Source organism: Podarcis pityusensis (assembly GCF_964106645.2).
Source record: "Podarcis pityusensis genome assembly, chromosome: 8".
In the NCBI taxonomy this organism is placed as follows: Eukaryota; Metazoa; Chordata; class Lepidosauria; order Squamata; family Lacertidae; genus Podarcis; species Podarcis pityusensis.
The window spans coordinates 34,141,376-34,162,067 of NC_138033.1; the positions used below are offsets into that span (position 1 = coordinate 34,141,376).

Genomic DNA, 20,692 nt, shown 5'->3' on the forward strand with positions numbered 1-20,692 from the left:
CAGCAAACTTTTTCAGCAGGGGGCCAGTTCACTGTCCCTCAGACCTTGTAGGGGGCCAGACTATATTTTGGGGGGGAAATACATGAACGAATTCCTATGACCCACAAATAACCCAGAGATGCATTTTAAATAAAAGGACACATTCTACTCATGTAAAAACACGCTGATTGCTGGACCGTCCATGGGCCAGATTTAGAATGTGATTGGGCTGGATCCGGCCCCCGGGCCTTAGTTTGCTTACCCATGAGCTAGACTGAGGGTCTGGTTCTCTAGAGCAGCTTCCATTGTTTCCATTGCACCACCTGGTTAGTTGCCTTCATGCGTTGTGTTATATCTAATTATCACCCCAAAATGCATAAGTTAAAGTACGGAATGGTTCTCTTTCTTCCTCATTTCCCCTGCCCCACCTCCCCAAATCTCTGTCTGCAGCCCTTCATTCCTAAGCAAATGCTTCCAGCTAAACTCCTGGGGCAAAGCATCGAACTTATGCCTGCCTCTCCTGCCTGCACTCTTGCTGAACTCACGCTGTGATTCGTACAAATTTAATCACATCTGCCTAGCAAAATCAATTCCACTCGAAAGAGTCCAAGCTTGTGCTTCTCTGCACCAGTATTAATACCGTGGAGAATCTCTGCCTCCTGAAATTAACCGCATGCAGAAAGAGCTTCAGAGAGAGAGAGAGGCGGGGCATCTGTGTTTGGGGGCAGAAGACCAGTGGAAGGGGTGGCTGCATATGAAAGGGTCTAACTCTTTTGCATGGATGATGCAATCACAAACCAACATGTACCAAGGAGGGAGTAGCAGGAAAGTCCAACAGAACACATTCAGGATTATAACATAAGTGGGATATATCTCCTGCATTTTTATGTCTACTGTACTTACTTATTTATTACATTTATATCTCACCTTTCCTCCAAGGAACTCAAGGAAATCCCCCTCCTCATTTAATCCCAACAGCAACCCTGTGAGGTAGGTTAGGCTGAGAGGCAGTGACTGGCCCCGAGGTCACCTAGTAAGCTTCATGGTTTAGTGGGGATTCGAGCTCTAGTCTCCTAGGTCCTAAAACCGACACCCTAACCACTACACCACACTGTGGGCTCTATTAGCTTCCCTTCCTTTGTCTGTCCCACACACTGGAGTGGCAGAAGATTTTCTGTGAAGTTTGTTTGTTGCATTTATATTCTGCCTCTCTACCGCGGCACCCAAGGCAATTTACAATCTGAAATAAACAGATGCTACGAAATATTCTCAGGCCAGTCTTAGAAGCTCCCTGCCCTAGGCTTCCTCACTTCTGCCTCCCCCAAGGGCAGAAGCAGGAGCTCTGGGCAAGGTTGGGGAGAGGCTGCAGGGGCACATATGGGTCTACATCTCCCCCCTCCCCACCCTGCCCCCATTTCACTCTCCTTCCTGGCAGGAGGATGTGTGGGTATTACTAACTTGTTGCCTCTCTATCCCACTTTTCCTCCAAGGAGTTCAAAGTGCTTCTCCCCCTCCTTGTTTAATCCCCATAACAACCTTGCGAGGTAGGTTAGGCTGAGAGTGAGTGACTGGGCCCGGGGTATTCATGGCTGAATAGGGATTCAAACTCTGGTCTTTCCCAAGTCCTAGTCCAGTACTCTAATCACTATGCCATGCTGCCTTCTCTTGGATCAGCTGGGAAAGATACACACAATCAGGTGGTTATGATGATGTAGTTAGGACGCCCATGCAACACCAGCAAAACAGGCACAACTGTATAGTCTGAAGGGGTTGGAACTATTCCCCTGTGGAGAGGCTACAGCATTTGGGCCTTTTTAGTTTACAGGTGAGTAAGTGTATAAAGTGTATGATAATTATGCTGCTTTCAACAGGCAGGGAGTTCCTAACTGTAGGTGCCTGCCATCACACTAAGAGATTGATTTCTTACAAATGTGGAACAGGAATTATGTGGCATCTTTAACAGCGTCAAATCGAAGCAGTCGAGTGGGCACATGTGGGGCAAGGTGATCTCGCAGGCAAACTGGTCCCAAGTTGTTATGGGATTTATATAGGAATAGGAACATTTTAAAGAGTTGCATTTACTGATAATCTTATTTTGTTCTGGTAAACAGCTTGGAGATTTTGTTTTGCTTTCACAATCGAGTGGTGTATAATTTTACAACCTAAGCAATACCATTGCGACTCAGGCAGGCGTACTAGGCCCTCTCCCTCCGCACAACAACCCGGCGAGGTGGGCTACGCTCTCGACAGAGCCAGCAGCTGCGGCCACCGCGGGAACCAGCTCGAGTCGCGCCCGCGAAAGTGGCAACTCCGCGCATGGGTCCCCCGCGCGTCCTCGCTGCGCGCTGTCGGAGGAGCTGGAGGCGGAGCCGGGGCGCACCAGGGAGGAGGGCGGTTCAGGAAGCAGCAGCCGGCTCCTCCCCGCCTCGCCTCGCCTCTCGGCTGCCACCAGCCCGGCGCCCTATAAAGCACCAGCCACGGCCGGCCCCGCATCGGCCCCATGGAGGAGCGCGCGGGCCCCGCCGAGCTGGAGAGCGAGAAGGAGGGGAAGAAGCGGCGGCGGGGGCGAAGCGCCGGGTAGGGAGCCCGCTTGGCCGGGCGCGGAGGCGGCGCCCTCCACTCCTGGCCTGGCTTTTGTTTTGTTTTGTTTTGGGAGGGCGGACAATCCAACTTAAATCGGGTGTCCTGGAGGGGCGATCCGGCTTTAAAAGGGTGTCCTGGAGCGGCGCCCCGGTGCGCTGCCTCGCCCCCACGGTGGTGGAAACGAGGCGCTTCCTGCCCCGCGCCCATCACCGTGGCGGCTGGTCTGGCCGGGGCTGCGTCAAGGTCACGAGCGCCAGCAGGTGACAGCGGAGGGGGTGGGGAGCGAGGCAGCGCCCTCGGCTTCCTTAGGCGGAGCAGGAGTTGAACTCTGCCCCCCCGCGGGTCTCCGTCGGGGGCGACTCCCCCCCCCTCCGCTCAGTCCTCCTTGTAGAGTCAGCAAGGCGGGGCGGAAGTGGCGAGTTCCTGGGTCCAGGTGGGGCAGCCCTGGCTGGAGGTGCCTCCAGATCGAGGTTAGGGAAAGCACATGACTGGCAAGTGGGCGAGATTCTTTAGTGGGGCTCTGCTGCCTGTTTCTGTCCCATGGAGCCTCCTGTACCCCACGCTTGAGTTGTGGCTAAGCAGTCAGGAGTGCTCCAGCCTGGACTTCTGACTCCCTCCTGAAGTCTGGCTATAACAGCTGTTCTCTTTTCCTTTACAGCTCTGGCATGTGAATGAGGAACAGATTCTGCCCAGAGGAGAAAAGGATGAACTTAGGCGGCCTTTCCACCGCCCCTCAGGGTGGCTTTGCCCACTGGCCTGAGCCTCTGCCCTTAGCGAAGTGCCTTGGTGGCAGTGGGCAGGAGGAGCCTGGGGGGAGCTCCATGCAGGAGAGTGGCTACCTGAGCCTGAAGGGCCCAAGCCCAGAGGAGTCTGACGCAGACCTGGAGTCGTGGAGCTCCTTGGAGCAGGACACCACCGAAACGCAGATGAAGGTGGACTTCTTCCGCAAGCTGGGCTACTCCTCGGAGCAGATCCTGGCTGTCCTCCAGAAGCACGGCCTGAACGCTGACACCAACACGGTCCTCGGGGAGCTGGTCAAGCATGGGATGGCCACGGGGGAGAGGGACCCTGCTGAGGCGCCCCAGGACGCCCCCGAGGCACCGCTCGTCCCACGAGGGGGTGCAGCAAACCAGAGCCCCACCCGTGCCACACCTCTGGAGGGAAAGGACGGAGAGAACTTGCGCCCCATTGTCATTGACGGGAGCAACGTGGCCATGAGGTAGGGCCTTGTCTGTGGTGGCTCGTTCCCTCCCACGTGGGAGGTGCTTGCTGGCTGTGGCGCCTGCCTTGCAGGGGGTTGGACTAGATGGCCCTTTGGGTCCCCTCCAGTTCTATGATCCTATAAGCAGAGAGTGACACCTTAAATGCCCAACCTGGCTGTTCTTTTTAAGCCCAGATGTCAATATTCTAGGGAGCAGCCTAGTTCTTTGCCTGTCCTCTCCATCTCTGTGTACTTTCCCTCTGTAGTGGTTTCATGACTGGCTCGTGGGGCGTTGACAGAGCTTGATGTCACATGGCTCTGAAAAGCAGGGTGGTTGTTGGTTTTTTTCACGCTGTCAAGTTCCTTCCTGTGCCTGAGGAAAGGGGGCAGGCTTTCTCTCCTTCTGACCATGGAGTGATGGGGCAAGAGTTGTTATTGTGGTGCTTGGAACTGGTGGGAGGGGGCAGAGGTTCTGACCTGCTCCTCTTCCAGCCTCCAGCCATATGAAAGGCCTCAGGCGCGAGGGAGATTGCTCAGGACCCGTGTTGCACAGCTGGCAAGCCATGCTCTGCTGTTTTGTAAGAAATAAGCTGCTTGAGAACCAACACGTCCACCTCCTTAAGCAAGGGGAGGGCCTAGTGCTACAAGTTTGTATGTTTTAGTTCCTCTCACTGTGGGCAGGATCCTCTGCCTTGCTGTGAGGGAAAGGCCTGTGTTTGTGTGTCCTGTTTTGTCCAGAGGGCAAGATCCTGCCCTGTGTAGATATGGTGGTCTTATATTTATATCCTGCTTGTCAGCTGAGGCGATCTCCCCAGTTTGACAATAAAATCCAGGCAAAAATTACAATGGGGATCTGGTGTGTTGTGGTGTGGTGCGTGGTTATTGTATCATATCTTGTCGCCTGACAGTGGGTGATACAATCCAGGGGTCTCTGCTCCTGAGGGATGGGGCGGAAGCAGCTGCAGATGAGGAGTGGAGAGGAGCTGATGGCAAAGATGTCAGCCTCCTGAAACAGCAACCCTTCCACTGAGAGGAGAGTTACCTAACTTTTTTTAACATTAAGTTTCAAGCCCAGGAATCTGCCTGGCAAGTTAATTTTACTCCAGGGTTAAAAGAGGTGGTGGCAGCATACAGGTTGCTTGTTCATGCTTTCACAGACAAGTTAGAACACTGATTTCTGGATTTCTATGACGGAATTGTGCTTGTAAGGAAGCATCTGACCAAGCAGGTTCCCTGCTCTATAGTGATCACTTCTCTCTTGTGGTTGTTGCTCATCTAAGAGCTGTGATGTGATGTGATGTGATTTGATTTCAAAGGGGTGCAGCAGGCGGAGGGGGGTGCTTCTCAGGTGGAAGAGGCAGCAACTGTGGGGTAGGAAGGCCAGTTTCCCCCTGCAGGAGTTCTGGGCATGTCTTGGGGCAGATTTGTCCTTGCTAGTTTGCTTGTTTTAACCCACCCACCCCGCCTACAACCTTCCAGTTATTAAGAGAGCATAAAACACTCGCCTCAAAACTACCCTTTGTGCTGATTCATAAGTTTCCAGGGCCCAAAATGTACCTGCCCCTTTCCCAGAAGCACCTCAGGGCCACTGCAGAGAGGGCCTGGATGTAGCCCCTCTCTTGAAGGCACCCTGAGCAAAAGAATCCTAAAACCTTTATTTGTGTCAGCGCTCCTTCCTGGAGTCTGCCTGTGGCCAGGAAAAACAGAGAATGAGAATAATGTGGGGAGTGCCTCTTTGAGTAAACTATAAGCTGAGTGTATTCCCCTTACTTGATACCCAAAGTGCCCCCCCTCAACTGTGGAATTTGGGGAAGCAACTCCCAAGTTACTGGCTGTAGCTTGTTGACAGATTTAAGCAGTTGCCAGTCATTTAAGAAGTTAAGCGATGGCAAACTCTCATGTTCCTGCCAATGAGAGAAAACCTTTTTCTCGATTACTTATGAGCTGGTGCTCTTTGGTTTTGAAAGCCACCATTCTGGAATGCCAAATTCTGTGTGATTGATTCTGGAGTATCCTTGTAGCAGAGAATATACAGTGGTACCTCTGGATGCGAACGGGATCCATTCCGGAGCCCCGTTCGCATCCTGAAGCGAACGCAACCCGCATCTGCACGGGTCATGATTCACCGCTTACGCATATGCACGTGATGTAATTTTGAGCATCTGCGCATGCGCGAACGGGGAAACCCGGAAGTAACACGCTCCGTTACTTCCGGGTCACCGCGGAGCGCAACCCGAAAACACTCAACCTGAAGCTACTTCAACCTGAGGTATGACTGTACACAGTCCATGCTGGATGTTCTCTGAATTTGGAGAAGTCTCCAGGAAAACAGTGCTGATTTGAGAGTTAGCTGCTAGAATAGGGACATCCCTGCAGCCCTTCAAAGGGAGAGAGCTTTTCCTCACCTGGCCTAGTGAGGTTGAGAGCCTGTTAGAAGTTCTAACATTGATCAGGGTAGTGGAGGTGAGAATGGCATCTTAATTCATTCTGGGATCATAGTGTGTGTGTCCCCCCACACCCCAATAGGCAGCTGCACAGCATCCTTATTGTAGTGTTCAGATACCTCCTGCCCCCTTTGCCCCAAGGCACTGGTGGTGTTAGGAACTTGGCATAGTTAAACTGTGGAACTCGCTCCCACAGGAGGAAGTGATGGCCACCAACCCAGATGGCTTTAAAAGAGAATTAGACAAATTCCTGGAGGAGAGGGCTGCTAGCCATGATGGCTATTCTCCACAGTTAGAGGCAGCCATGGTTCTGAATCCCAGTTGCTGGAAACCACAGGAGGGGAGAGGGTTCTTGAACTCAGGTCCTGCTTGCTGGTTCCCCATTAGGGCATCTGGTCAGCTGCTGTCGGACTAGATTGGCCACTGGCCTGATCCAGCAAGGGCCTATTTATTTTTTTATGGTGGAAATGGGCAAGCAGCAGTTGCTACCCTCATTTGCTCCTTGATCACAGTTAAGGTTTCAGGGTTTTTATTGCCTGCCTCCTGTCCATCAGACCCTCCTAAAGGAGCAGGGTGGAGGGGGATTCAAGTCCTACACAAGTGTGCTGTTAATTAGTTTTGTTTCTAAGGTTTGTTTGTTTTTTGCCTTGTTATTTTTATATAAACAAGCAGCCACCAGGACCCAGGAAGAGCAGGGCAGTTTCAGAGCCAGCTTCCTGTTCAGAGTGGAATGACGAACTGCTGTGTTCGTTCTTGATTCACCCTCCCCTGGATAATACTCAAGGCAACTATATGCAAATCTCAGAGGGGTGAGTGGAGGAGAACTGGCCTCCACTTCCTTCTAAGGGAATTTTTCACAGTTGTTGCCACATCAGATGAGTCTGCTGAGCTCCTTCGCAAGCCGTTCCACAAGAGGCTTCTAGGAAACAGCATGCAAATTTTCTCCAGCAGCTGCAATAAGGAGAAGAGGGTTTGGTAGTTAGTTGCTCTTAGATCCTCAAGAAAGTTTCAGTTTTGACTTGTGGGATTTGCTTCCCATAATACTGTTTCGTATTTTAATATTGACTCTGTCTTTCTCTCTACTGTCAACTTTCAGGAAGGTTTAGTATCAAAGGGTTTGGAGGACGTGAGAGGGAGCCCCTGGAAAGTTGACATTTCTCCTGATTAGATAGATGGATGGATATTTTTATAAGATTTTGTTAAAGCTATTTCATAATACAATAAGGTTTTAGAAACCTAATCTAACTAAAAACAAAAACAGAGGAAGAGAAAAGAAAATGCAGAGTCCTCTCTCAAAGGCAGCTCTTGTTGCTCACAGAAAGTGGTAGACCCTCCCAGCTCCCACCTGGGAGCTTTCCTTTATACCGCCTGCCTCTCACCCTGGGAGATCTTCCCTTCCCTGCCTCTCACTCATGGTTCTTCTACCAGCCAGCCACCACCTTCATGTGTGTGTAATCCTTGGACTCCAATAATGCCCCAGAGCAGAGGGCACCAAAGAAAAAGAAAGAGAAGGAGAAAGAATTAAAAGGACTTTCTATTTTCTGCCTGTCAGTTACATAAAAGAAATTATTCAAAACATTCACTCTAGGATGATATCCAACTGGATGGTTTTGAAAGAGGATTAGACAAATTCATGGAGAGAGAGGGCTCTTGATGGCTCCTCGCCATGATGGCTGAGGCCACAGCTGGACTCCGCAGTGCTTCTGAATCCCAGTTGCTGGACACTGCAGGAAGGGAAAGTGCTCTTGTGCTTGAATCCTGCTTGCAGGTTTCCCTTTGGGGCACCTGTTTGGCCACTGTGAGAACAGGATGCTGGAGTAGATAGAACATTGGCCTGGTCCACCAGGCTCTTCTTATGTTCTTAATGTTGCTTTTCCTCCTCTAGCATTAGAGCAGGCATAGGCAAACTCAGCCGTCCAGATGTTTTGGGACTACAATTCCCATCATCCCTGACCACTGGTCCTGTTAGCTAGGGATCATGGGAGTTGTAGTCCCAAAACATCTGGAGGGCCGATTTTGCCTGTGCCTGCATTAGAGCACCTTGCACTGAGGGATTATCCACACTTACCTTTCGTCTGTGTTTTACAGGCACAGTCCAAGCTTTATAGCTCCATGTCCAAGCATCATCTATCCATACAGGGGTGCCAAGTAGGTCATCTCCAAAACTACCCATGTGGGGGGGGGGGGGCGGCGGCGTGGTATTTGCAGAAAAAGAGATTTGCCAACCATTTGCATAAGCTAAAAGGTTTGTCTTATGATGTAAAGTAGGATGTGGAAAATTAACTCCTCCTTCCAATATTGACAGCTTCATCTTTTTAAGTGAGAATGAAGTTGAGAGGTCCCCCCCAAATAAACTTCCCAAAATGCCACATTTAACCTGTGTGAATACACTTGGGGAATATCTAAAGGAATACTACAAAGCACATGAATTATCTGTGGCAAAATATTCAGTTCAAGCATATTAACCTTATCCCAAATACTAAGTCTAAGCCCATCTTTCCAAATCAAAGAGATATCTCTGTCATCAGTCTGTTTAAATTCAGTTTAATTAATTGAGAAATATCTCTAGGATCCAAAATACTGAAATATGTTACCTCTTGGGTACCAACAAAATTGCCAGTTAGTCACATAAACCAGATAACTTAATAGTGGCATGAATTTGGATTTTAAATAATTCATTGTATAGGCAGAAATTAGGCAAAAATTAATAGATTTTATTAGTTTATATAGACTATTGGAGTCTGCTAATAATAAATACTGTAATAATCAGTCATCTGCATACATAGCTGCTTTAAATTCCAGTTTTTTCATGCACCAAACCAGGAGTGTCTTCCCTGTTCTGGCAAATTGCACACCCTAATGGCACTAACCATGAATATAACGGGTGAAATAGATTAGCCCTGCCTTGTAGCCCTCTCTATACCAAACTCACTCAGATGAATTCCGTTTGTCGAGTCCACCTGGGGAGAGAGAGGTGTAAGATTCTACTCCCAATTCATAAATTCTTGTGGAAACGCACATTTTTTTCAAAGTTACAGAAATAAACTACCAATGTATTTTATCAAACACTTTTCCAGCATCAGGAAAAATAGTTGCAGCCCATCAGTTCTTTTTTTTTTAAAGAAACAAAGATTTGCTACCAGCTTAAATCATCTGTTCCCTGCCTTTGGCAAATAAAGTCCGCCTGATCTAGCTATACAAACAGCCTAAAATCTGTTAGCAAGGATTTCTGTTAATACCTTGGCATCTACATTCATTAAGGAGATTGGCCTATAATATGCACAGCTAATGTGGTCTTTAATGGGCTTGGGAATAACAGAGATGTGAGCATCATATAGTGAAGATGGGCTAGGCACCCAATTCGGAAGCATGGCTGAGTAATCGCACCACTGTGGTGTGTAGTGTGTTACAGTGTGGTGTAGTGGTTAGTGTGTTGGACTAGGACTTGGGAGACCAGAGTTTGAATCCCCACTCAGCCATGAAGCTCACCACGTGGCCTTGGGCCAGTCACTGCCTCTCAGCCTCACCTACCTCAGAGAGTTGTGGGGATTAAGTGAGGAGGGGGAGGACAATGTACATGTCACCTTGAGCTCCTTGGAGAAAAAAGTATGTTATTATTATTATTATTTATTTTATTATTTATTAAATTTATATACAGTACCACCCTATACCCACATGTTTCAGGGCAGTTACAACATAAAATCACAAATAAAAACACGAAATACATTATAGAAATAAAAACAAAAACAACCCAATTAAACCCCCCCCCCCACACACACACACATTTTAAAAGGGCATTGGATGTCAATCAGCCAAAGGCCTGGTTAAAGAGCAACATTTTTGCCCGGTGCCTAAAGGTGTGTAATGAACCAGCCGAACCTCCCTGGGGAGAGCATCCTACAAATGAGGATATAAACGCAATAAATAAATAAATTTTCTGAGATAAGGGGACAGGTGACTTGGTCACAGGCAGGCGCTGGTCTCTCTGCAAGCAGAATCGTCATTGCATGGCAAGAAAGGGAAGGAAATGAACTGTTTTTTTGAAAGCAATTATCTCAATTGACCGCTTGCATGATATGGGGTTGGTGTTTGGATTAGTTGGGCTCCTTCCAAGGGCTGATGGGCTTTACCTAGCTGTAGAAAAAGGATCCACCTGTTCATTGGGCAGGTCTTGATTTCAGTGCTAAGGACCTCTTCTGATGCTCTGAGGCAGCTTTTCAGTTGTGGCCCCTTGGCTATAGAACATGTTTCCCAAAGAGACCTGCCTGGTGTTTGGAGGGGGTCTTTTTGTTGCCAGACATCATTCTCCCAGGCTTGGGGGCCCTTCAGGCTTAGAAATTGTTATAGATATTACATTGCATTCTATCATTACATCATTGTGTCTGAAGCTCCATTTCGCGAACTCCCCAGAGAACCTGCAGGAAGGAAGCCAGCTGATAAACAAGCGCTGCCGGTCCTTCCTTGAGCCCTTTTGGAAAAGGGGCCCTGAAGCCAAGAGAGCATCCTGCCTGCCCTGTGGCTACAGAGACCTTGGAACCACCAAGGGCAACCAGGGCAGGTGTGGCTTCCTGAGGTTCCTCCTGTTTCTCTCTTGCTTTTGAAAGGCCAGCGTCTAGAAACCATGATCATAACAGGAAGCTCTGGAAAAGACATCAGCGCCCCATTAAAATATAAGGCACTCTCTTAGTAGAAAGTCATATTTTCTTCCCATCAGGAATTCTGTCAAGGATTTCTTTAGCTGTGATTATTTCTACGTTGCAAGGGGTCAGACAAGATGACCCTTGGGGTTCCTTCCAAACCTGTGATCCTGTGATCATCCCCACCCGACCCCTAATTTAAATCTTTCGGGGTGTGGGTGATCAAAAAGCTATGGGAACATTTCTTTCTGCCAGAAGGAATTAGCATATTCAGCCTATGCAAATATTACTTGCATTATGGGGCTCTTTGTGGGGGAGCATTTCTCAGCTTCACCTCTGCTGGGTCCTTTTTTCCTTCCTGCTTGGTGCACGTGCTAATTGCACAAAGGCTTTGGACAGAAAGTGGATTTCACCCTCTGATGAAACTGCCCAGGGAACGTAAGCTGGTGGCGCTGGACTGTTGCCCAGAGAGGAGCATCTGACCTGGCTGCTTCTTGTGGGAGAGGCTGGGATTTGGAAGTTCTTCCCCCTCCATGTCAGAGTTGTGGGCGGGGAAGAGGTTTGCCAGATGCAGTGACTCCACAGGGAAGAGGCTGTGCTCTGTGCATGCCAAAGGGGAGACCGCAGTGTACTAGTTTGGGAGGGATTGAGCGCTCCTGGCATTCAAAGCCGCTTTCCTTGGTTTAGGTGCAGTTAGAAAACTTTGCACTGTGTCAGTGTGCATGTCCTTGAGCCCCCAGCTGGAAAGATTGGCGTTGGGAAGGACAGATTCCTCTCCCAACTCCCCCTTTCCACTTCCTCTTGGAAAGGATACTTAGTTGGCGAGAAAAGTCTGCCCTGTGTTACCCAGACTAGTTCCTGCAGGAGCTCAATCCATATCCACTGCATACCTCAACTTATCAGCGATGATGTTGTACATTAACCCGGAGACCGTTTCCAGAGAGCTAATTTGAGCAGGAAGAGAACAAAAGGGATTGGGGGGGGGGAGGCTGGTGCAAATGGCAAAAGGGCAGAGCAGGCAGTGAAGGGCACGCTGAGGATGAGATCCAGGGCTTGCAGTGTCCAAAAGTGCTTTAACAGACCTCTTCCACTCAAAAGAGCGGGCTGTTAGTCAGGATAGCTATGTTCTGCCTCCACAGTCAAGAGGGCAGCAATGCTTCTGAATACCAGCTGCTAGAAAACACAGGAGGGGACGGTGCTCTCATGCTTGAATCCTGCTTCCAAGTTTCCCATGATGGGTATCTGGTTGGCCAGTGCGAGAAGAGGATGCTGGACTACTTGCGCCATTAGATGATCCAGTAGACTTTTCTTGTGATTCCCCCAACCCCACCCCCCGACACACATAAAAACATATTTTCCGAGGAGCTGTTTTTCAAAAGAATAAGATTTATTTATTTTTGTTTCACATTGTTTTGTGTATCTGTATCATTTATAAACCATGATGGCAGAGAGGGCTATAGAGGGCCACTAACCATGATGGCTATGTTCTGCCTTCAGAAGCAGCAATGAATCCCAGTTGTTGGAAACCACAGGAAGGGAGAGGGCTCTTGCACCTGGGTCCTTTAGCGGGTTTTCCGCAGGCATCTGGCCGGCCATTGTGAGAACAGGATACTGGCCTAGATGAGCATTTGGCCTGATCCTGCTAGCTCTTCTTAAGGGTTGCTGGACTGGGTGGCAGGGCTGAATTCAACATTTAACTTAAGGAATATTCGCTCCAATAATGAGGACAAGGGGCATCCCAGTGGTGTGGGGAAGGATGGCGGCGGCAGGGGGAAGGTCATGGGTGTTCAGCATCTCCTTGTGAGTTTTGGCTTCAAATAATAGCAGGGCACAGAGTTTGCCCAGTGGATCTCCTCTGAGGTTTCTTCTGCCTTCATGACACACAGGTCATGTGGGAACCTGAACATTGAACCTGTCAATCTTTGTATCTTTGCAGCCACGGGGACAAAGATGTCTTCTCCTGCCAGGGCATCTTTCTGGCGGTGAAGTGGTTCCTTGACCGAGGACACACAGACATCACTGTCTTTGTGCCATCCTGGAGGAAGGAGCAGCCGAGGCCTGATGTCCCAATCACAGGTATGCGTTGAGCACATGGACACAGTTAAGTAGGTTGATAGCAAGGGGAGTGTCTGTTTTCATTTGACATTGAGCTGAAGACTGAATGCACTGGATGGGATAGATCATGGCTGACTCCTCTGCCTTGCCCACCCTCCACCCCACATACTTTGAAATGTCAGGTGAGGCTTGGCTGTCCCACCCAAATAGTCACCCCAGTTGCCTCTTGGGTTGCCCTGAATTGCCTCTACCTGACCAGAAGGATGTCAAGATGCACCAAGGTCAGAACTCCCCCTCCAGAAACACTCCAAAATCCCACTCTGAACATTTTCCTGAAGCGCTATCAGCTTTCCTTGCTACGACAAGTTCTAATGACAAAGATTCAGAAAAGGTAAAAGAAAAGAAAGTCTTTCAGACAGAACATCATTAAACTATGGAACTCGTTCTCCCAGGAGGCCGCAAACCTCCTGTGAGGGCTCTTGTGCTCCAGTCCTTCTTGTGAGCTTCCCGTTGGGGCTTCTGGTTGGCCACTGTGAGAACAAGATGCCAGGCTAGATAGGCCATTGGCCTGATCCCCCAGGCTCACCATATGTTCCTACGTTAAAGGTTCGTGACTCTGGACATTTCATCTCTAAGACTTGCTTTAATTTGGGTTCCCTCCACACACACCCGCATTGCATGTCCCAAGAGGAGGGTTCAAATCAGACAAATCTGTAGGGTGTGATGTGGCATCTGAGTGAGAGAGAGAAAGAGGGAAAGCTCTCATTTGGGTGGGGATGGAAGAAAACTGCTTGGGGGTGTGAGCAGCAGGCAGTGTTACCTAGGTCAGGCTGCGTCTGTCAGTTTCCGGCTCTAGAGAGTTGGCCTCCCCCAGCCTCCTGCCAGCTTGGCTTGATCACGAATTGTTCCGCAAATGCCTGGCCCTTCCAAGAGCTGTCGGGCAGAGGGTGACCTTGGTGTGTCCTGTTGCAGACCAGCACATCCTCCGCGAGCTTGAGGAGAAGAGGATCCTTGTCTTCACGCCTTCCCGGCGCGTGGGGGGCAAGCGGGTGGTCTGCTACGACGACCGCTTCATCGTGAAGCTGGCCTACGAGTCGGACGGCATCGTGGTCTCCAACGACGTCTACCGCGACCTGCAGGCGGAGCGGCCCGAGTGGAAGAAGTTCATCGAGAAGCGTCTGCTGATGTACTCGTTCGTCAATGACAAGTAGGTCCCTTGAGCGCTCAAGGAAATTGGACTGGGGGGAGAATGTGGCTGGACACAGAATGGGAGAGAAGAGATGAGGAACTCTTGGGAGTGTCCAGCCTACATGGCTGCCAAGATAAGCTTTATTTGGGGCGAGGACAGCAGCATGCATGGTGGGGCCTTGGAAGCTAGACTTGGTCAGTGGAGAATTGGGTCAGAAGGTGTGGTGGTGGCCAGGAGTAGGACTCAGGTGCCCTATTCGTCTCCGGGGACAGCAGAACCAAAATACACTGCCCCATCCGTGCAAAAGGTTTGGGTGGGCATGGCAAGGAGCTGGGCTTTCTCAGTGATTCCTCCTGGGCACAAGCCCGGGAGGAGGGGGGCAGGGGAAACACCTCCCCGAAGAAGTTGGAACTACAACCCTTTTTTTCTTTTCAGGGGCCATTTGGGTTTTCTGTATGTCGCTGGCTGTGGTGGGAGGGGGAGAATCATGGCCTCTGGGAACGGCTGCTCTTGACCAAGGTGTGTGCTGCCTGCCTCCAGGTTCATGCTTCCTGATGATCCCCTTGGACGTCATGGACCCAGCCTGGACAACTTTCTGAGGAAGAAGCCGGTGGTTCCTGAGCACAAGAAGCAGCAGTGCCCTTACGGTAAGGCTGGTTTTCCCCACTCTCCATTCACCCACCCCTGGCACCAAACTCTCTCCCTTTCTTTCTTTCTTTTTCTCTCTCTCTCTGGGCCAGGAGGGTTTTCCATTTTTCCTGCGGTACTTCTGCCCCACATTCAACCCCTTTTCCCTTCCCTTTCCTTTCCAGGGAAGAAATGCACCTACGGCGTCAAGTGCAAGTTCTACCACCCGGAGCGCCTCAACCAGCTGCAACGCTCCGTGGCCGACGAGCTCCGCGCCAACGCCAGGCTCTCCCCGACCAGGGGTGTGCCAACGTCCAAGGAGGAGAGGGGGAGCCGGCGGCCCTCCCAGGTGGAAGCCTTGGGCTCCCTGCCCCCCGAGAGTGAGAAGACCCCCTTTCAGAAGGCTTCCGTGGACAAGAAAAGCTCCACCCACAAAGCCAAGCACGGGGAAGGCCCCACACACCTCCTGCTCAAAGGGGCCCCTCATAAGAGCAGCGGCGGTGGCACCTACCGACCTGCAGAGTGGTACCAGCCGCCGCCTCCTGCCTCTCCCCACATGGACTCCCTCTCTTACGTGTCTCAGGAGCAGTTTGACTCTGGCATCGGCTCCCTGGAGAGCCAGCTGTCCGAGATGTGGCCCAGCCCCCCGGGCAGCCACAACACTCACCCCCACCACAGCAGGGGGCAGAGGCCCACCTACCCGCACCCCCTGGGCCCTGAGTCAAATAGCTACAACTGCTACCAGCCCCAGGGCTACCACAAGTCTGTTGCGGGCTCCGGCGCTGGCTTCTTGCCCTACAACCCAGAGGTGCCTTCCTCCTCTGCCAGGGCCCTCCCTCCCTCCCTGCCCGGATACAGCCTGCCTGCTGACTCGAGGGCTTCTCTGGGGCCCAAGTACTGGTCTGAGCCCTACCAGCCAACAGCCCCCAGGGAGGGGCTGAGGGGCCACCAGCTGCCCTACGACAAGGCCTCCTGCCAGTGGGCCGCAACAGACCACTTTGCCAAGGAGCGGGCCAACGTTCACACCCGCCTGTGTGGGATCTTCCACCCTCACCTGGTGGACGCGGTCATGAGCCGCTTCCCGCAGCTTCTCGACCCCCAGCAGCTCGCTGCCGAAATCCTCACTTACAAGTCCCAAAACCCCGGGGTATGAGGTGGAGGGAAAGCAGTGGTTTGGCCCTGGAGGGAGGAGGAAGTCCTCTTCTTGTATTGCAGGGGGCTGGACTAGATGACCCGTAGAGTCCCTTCCGACTTTTATAATTCTGCGATTCCCCTGGGAAGGTCCTTCACAAACACCAGCTGAAGCTTTGAGGCCTGAACGGGCCAGTGAGCAATTAGGATGAGGAGGGACAACCTTTCCCTCCCCTTAAAGCATTTGTTCAGAGGCAAGGCTTGTTCTTCCCATAAGAGCAATGGCACATCCGGGCAAGGGTGAAGTTGGCAAAAGGGGATCACAGGCTCTCCCATAACTTTGCTGTGATTTAAAAAAAACAAAAAACTTCTGACAACTGGAAGCCCTGAGAGCACTGCCTGTGCTCTGACTGCCCTCCTGCCTTCTCCCAGCTTTCAAAGGGCTCCCACACTCCCCTGACCTCCAGAACTGGAGGAGGAGGCCTCTCTCGATATGGGGTGGAGAGTTCAGTGCTCGCTACTCCTCTAGCGGCTCAGTCTTGGTGACTGGCAAGTCCGATATTAACGGTTATAGATACTTTCGGTAATGAATATATAGCAATTGCTCCTGGTTCCTGCTTATATATTTTTTTAAAAATAAAGTGTGTGATTCACTTGCAGGACAGGAGCAGTTGATCTGTTGATGCATATTGTATCCCTCTGTATACGTTATGTATTCTTCCGTGTGGTCCTTCTAGTGGTTGACGCTGAAGCCATCCCAGGTGGCAGCTGGCAGAAGGGAGAGAGCAGAGCACAAGACCCCCTGCCCCATGAGTGGGTTTTTCTGGGGGGAAGGGATTGCTGTGACCTGCTCCTTCCTTCTCCCACGTGCCAAAGGGATAGGTCAGCCAGGCTAGCACCGTGTGCTGCAAGAGCCACCTGGACCCAGAAAACCCCGTATGCCTGGTTATATTATGATACATCACGGAACAGTGGTGTTTCATGTTAGTAAGCAAAATGCTTTTTAACTATTGTTTGTAATCTTATAACTTTGCACATTTTGTAAATTACGTTAGAGTTTGGTTTTTAATGGGATGGGATTCCTGGATGATGCTGGTTTTCCTTCCTTCTGAGGTTGCTGTCCCATAATTAGGAGTGGGCTGTTTTAAAGTGCATGGAACAGTAAAAACACTTTGGAATGTTTTGTGATCTTTCTTCTTCCTCTTCCTCTTCCTCTTCTTCCTCCTCCTCCTTCTTCTTCTTCTTCTCTCTCTCTCTCTCTGAAGCAATAACAACCGATTGTGATGCACAAATAAAAGGCCCTGGTTGTTCACATCACTCTCGTCCCCTTAATTTATTTGTTGCAATTGTATATCCCACTTTTCCTCCAAGGGGTCTGAAGGTGACATATGTGATTCTCCTCCTATTTTATCCTCACAGCAACCCAGAACTAGAAAGGCGGTGGCTGGTGGACGTTTACCCAGTGAGTTTCATTGTCAAGAGGGGATTTGAACCCCGGTCTCCCAGGTCCTGGTCCAACACTCTAACCACTACACCACACTGGCTGTCAGTGCTGTTGAAGCAAGGTGCCTTCAGGTAGAAGCAGGAGGGTGAGAGGCAATTTCTGTGGCACCCCTCCTGACACGCCAATGCTGCCCCTAGGGCTTCTTTCCTCTGTCATGGAAGAGGGGAGGGTGTGGCTGAGAAATCCTGGACTCCTGCATCATTCCAGGCGTGGTCCATGAAGCCCTTGTGAGGCCAGTGTGTGTGTGTGTGTGTGTGTGTGTGTGTGTGTGTGTGTGTGTGTTTGCTGCAAGATGCAAAGAAAGACATTCTCTCCATTTCCACCCCAAACTCTAGCAGCAGCTCTCGAGTCATGAAAAGGAGCCCTGCCTCTCCTGCTTCAACTTAAACCATGGAACTCACTCCCACTGGAGGCAGTGAGGGCTGCCAACTTGGATGGCTTTGAAAGAGGAATGGGCAAATTCGTGTAAGAGTGTCAGTGGCTACTAGCCATGATGGCTACACTCTGCCCTCCACAGTTGGAAGCAGCAATGCTTCTGAATCCCAGTTGCTGGAAACCACAAGAGGGGAGAGGGCTCTTGTGCGTGGGTTCTGCTTGTGAGCTTCCCATGGGTGCATCTGGCTGGCCACTGTGAGAACAGGATGCTGGACCAGATGGGCCATGGGCCTGACCTAGCAAGCTCTTCTCAGGTTCTGACATAACAACTGAATGGCTTCAAAGTTCTCCAAAGGCCACTTTTCTGAGTTTCTGCTGTGCATGGTGAGAAGGGTCCTACCTCTGTTGGGCTCGTCACCAAACTTCTGAGTGCCCAGGACTCCTCATGTGCCTCCAGTGCCAGCATGGTGTAGTGTTTAAGAGCGGTAGACTCATAATCTGGTGAACCAGGTTCGCGTCTCCGCTCCTCCACATGCCGCTGCTGGGTGACCTTGGGCTAGTCACACTTCTTTGAAGTCCCTCAGCCCCACTCAGCTCAGAGTGTTTGTTGTGGGGGAGGAAGGGAAAGGAGAATGTTAGGAGCTTTGAGACTCCTTCAGGTAGTGATAAAGCGGGATATCAAATCCAAACGCCTCCTCTTCTCCTGCTCAGCTACAAAGAGCAGAATTGGTTAATCAGGTTTTATCCGGACAAATATTTTCTGTCCCTCCTTACTTCATAAGTAAACATAATTTAAACCCAAGAGGGAAACTGTGTGAGTTGTGCCCTAAGAGCAGAGGGTTGTTTTCAGCTGAGGAGAGTTAATTCCCCTCCCCAGCTGGACCCCCAAGTGCCCCCTCACAAGTCTGAAAAAAGAATAGAAATAGGAAACTGCTTCCAAGCCTAATTTCAGTGCTGGGGATGGGACTCTGGTTGCCAGGCAAGGCCTCTTGAGGGGCTGTGTGAACCCATGGGTGCCATGTTGGTGACCCACGGCCTAGACGACGAAACTCTTCGCTTGTCGACGTCTCGTGAGGAGAGGTTGGCGAAAACCTGCAAGGGACAGCCACAGCACTGGTGGTCAGGCATGTGCTTCGTCTGCAGCTTGTCCCATGTTCCAGTCTCTGGCGCTTCCCATTACAGGAGCGGGTGGCAGAGAAGAGCCAACTTTCCCTGAGATGGCAGGAAACTCCTGCCAGTCAAAAGTGGGTACTGCTGGAGCTAAATGGAGCAACTGGCCCTGGTATGAAGCAGCTCTCCTGGTGTACTTTTGCTGCTTCTGCTGCTGCTAGTGGTAAAAACATAATTAAAAAATCACACTGTGGTTTTGGGGGCAGGAAATAAGCTGCTCTCTGTCTTGAGGTGGGAGTTTCCTTGTTTGTGTCTCCGCTTCGTGCTCTGTACGCCGAGCTGAGCTTTGAACATTGGACTTTCCTCATCATGGGATGTGCCCAGTTTTGTTCAGTCTCGGGGGGGGGGGGGGGCGGGCACTGGGCTTTCCTGTGACTTCAGAGGAACTTCAGCTAAACTAAAACTGCAAGCACACCTTCTCCACCCATCCAAGGCCTGTCAGAGATTCAGCCAGAGGCTTTCAGGACTCCCGCCTGCCTGTCTGATGCATTTGTGCGAAAGATTCTGCATTTAATTCCTTCACCACCATCTCAAGCCCAACCATTGGCCCATCTACTCTCACAGTAGGAGGTGACATAAGTTTATAAAATTATGAATAAAGTATATAAAGACATTCCCCCCCCCCTTCTTATAACTCATGGACATCCACCGAAGCTGAATGCTGGAAGATTAAGGACATACAAAAGAAAATCTTGTTGCAGCTCACAGTTATACTATGGAACTCACTCCCACAGGGGGCAGAGATGGCCACTTTAAAAGAGGATTGCAAGTTGCTGGAAACCATAGAAGGGGAGAGGACTCTTGTGTTTGAATCCTGCTCGCAGCTTTCCCACAGGCATCCGGTTGGCCACTGTGAGAACAGGATTCTGGGCCGCATGGGCCACTGGCCTGATCTAGCAGGCTCCTCTTATGCTCTTAGGACCACAACTGATGGGAGTTGTGGTTCAAAACACCTGGAGGCTGCCAGGCTAGGGGAGTCTGCTCTGCAGGGAGTACTTTCCTAGCCCTGAAACCTGCGATCCCAGGGGTTGGAAACTTTTGCAGGCCAAGCAGGTGTTCTGCAATGCAAGGCTAGCTAACATGCCATGTTGGGACAGGTTGGGGTGGGGGAGAGACTCCTGCTACTCTTTATGGATGTAGAACATGGGTAGGCAAACTAAGGGCCGGATCTGGCCCAATCGTCTTCTAAATCCGGCTTGCGGATGGTCTGGGAATCAGCGTGTTTTTACATGAGTAGAATGTGTCCTTTTATTTAAAATGCATCTCTGGGTTATTTGTGGGGCACAGGAATTCGTTCATTTCCCCCCAAAAAAACATAGTCCGGCCCCCCACAAGGTCTGAGGGACAGTGGACTGGCCCCCTGCTGAAAAAGTTTACTGACGCCTGATGTAGAATCTCCCTGCTCTCCTCCCCTGGGCCTAGGCTGGCTGGGTGGGTGCAGAGGCAATGAGCAAGGCTCTTTCCATCAGCAGATCCTGCCTCAGACTACAAGGGGTGGGGAAGGCTGCCTCCCTCTCCTCCTGGCTTCCCCCCACCCCACCCTCAGGCCTGTCTGGTGGCTCCCACCCTTCCAGAGGCCTCTCGGGCCTTCTCCTTTGGCAGTGCTGAACTTTCCCTTGAACCCAACCAGTTGCACTGCGAGGGGTTTTCCCAGCCCCAGAAATCACCTGACTTCGAAGCAACTTCCTGGAGCCTCTGTGCTGTTGCTCTTGCTGCGTGGGTGAGCAGCAGGGCAGGGCTTGTTGGGACTGGTTTCAGATTGTGTCTGTGGAGACGTGAGGCAGGGAGCTCAGCCCA

The 20,692-nt window shown here is 50.8% G+C and overlaps 1 protein-coding gene across 1 annotated transcript; it reads left to right on the forward strand.

Moving 5' to 3' along the window:
* The first annotated feature begins 2,399 nt into the window (after window positions 1-2,399).
* ZC3H12A (zinc finger CCCH-type containing 12A) lies at window positions 2,400-17,163 on the forward strand. Its single transcript, XM_081017020.1, has 6 exons — window positions 2,400-2,556; window positions 3,221-3,781; window positions 12,781-12,920; window positions 13,872-14,106; window positions 14,629-14,735; window positions 14,901-17,163. The coding sequence occupies exons 2-6, from the start codon at window positions 3,234-3,236 to the stop codon at window positions 15,866-15,868; spliced, it is 1,998 nt and encodes a 665-aa protein (XP_080873146.1). The 5' UTR covers window positions 2,400-2,556; window positions 3,221-3,233; the 3' UTR covers window positions 15,869-17,163.
* The last annotated feature ends 3,529 nt before the right edge of the window (window positions 17,164-20,692 follow it).

What these genes read in the sequence shown, in the direction of transcription:
- ZC3H12A (XM_081017020.1), top strand. Translation starts at nt 3,234, where the DNA reads ATGAGGAACAGATTCTGCCCAGAGGAGAAAAGGATGAACTTAGGCGGC. An exon ending in GGGAGCAACGTGGCCATGAG is followed by an intron (nt 3,782 to 12,780) that starts GTAGGGCCTTGT and finishes GTATCTTTGCAG; the next exon opens with CCACGGGGACAAAGATGTCT. An exon ending in GCCTGATGTCCCAATCACAG is followed by an intron (nt 12,921 to 13,871) that starts GTATGCGTTGAG and finishes GTCCTGTTGCAG; the next exon opens with ACCAGCACATCCTCCGCGAG.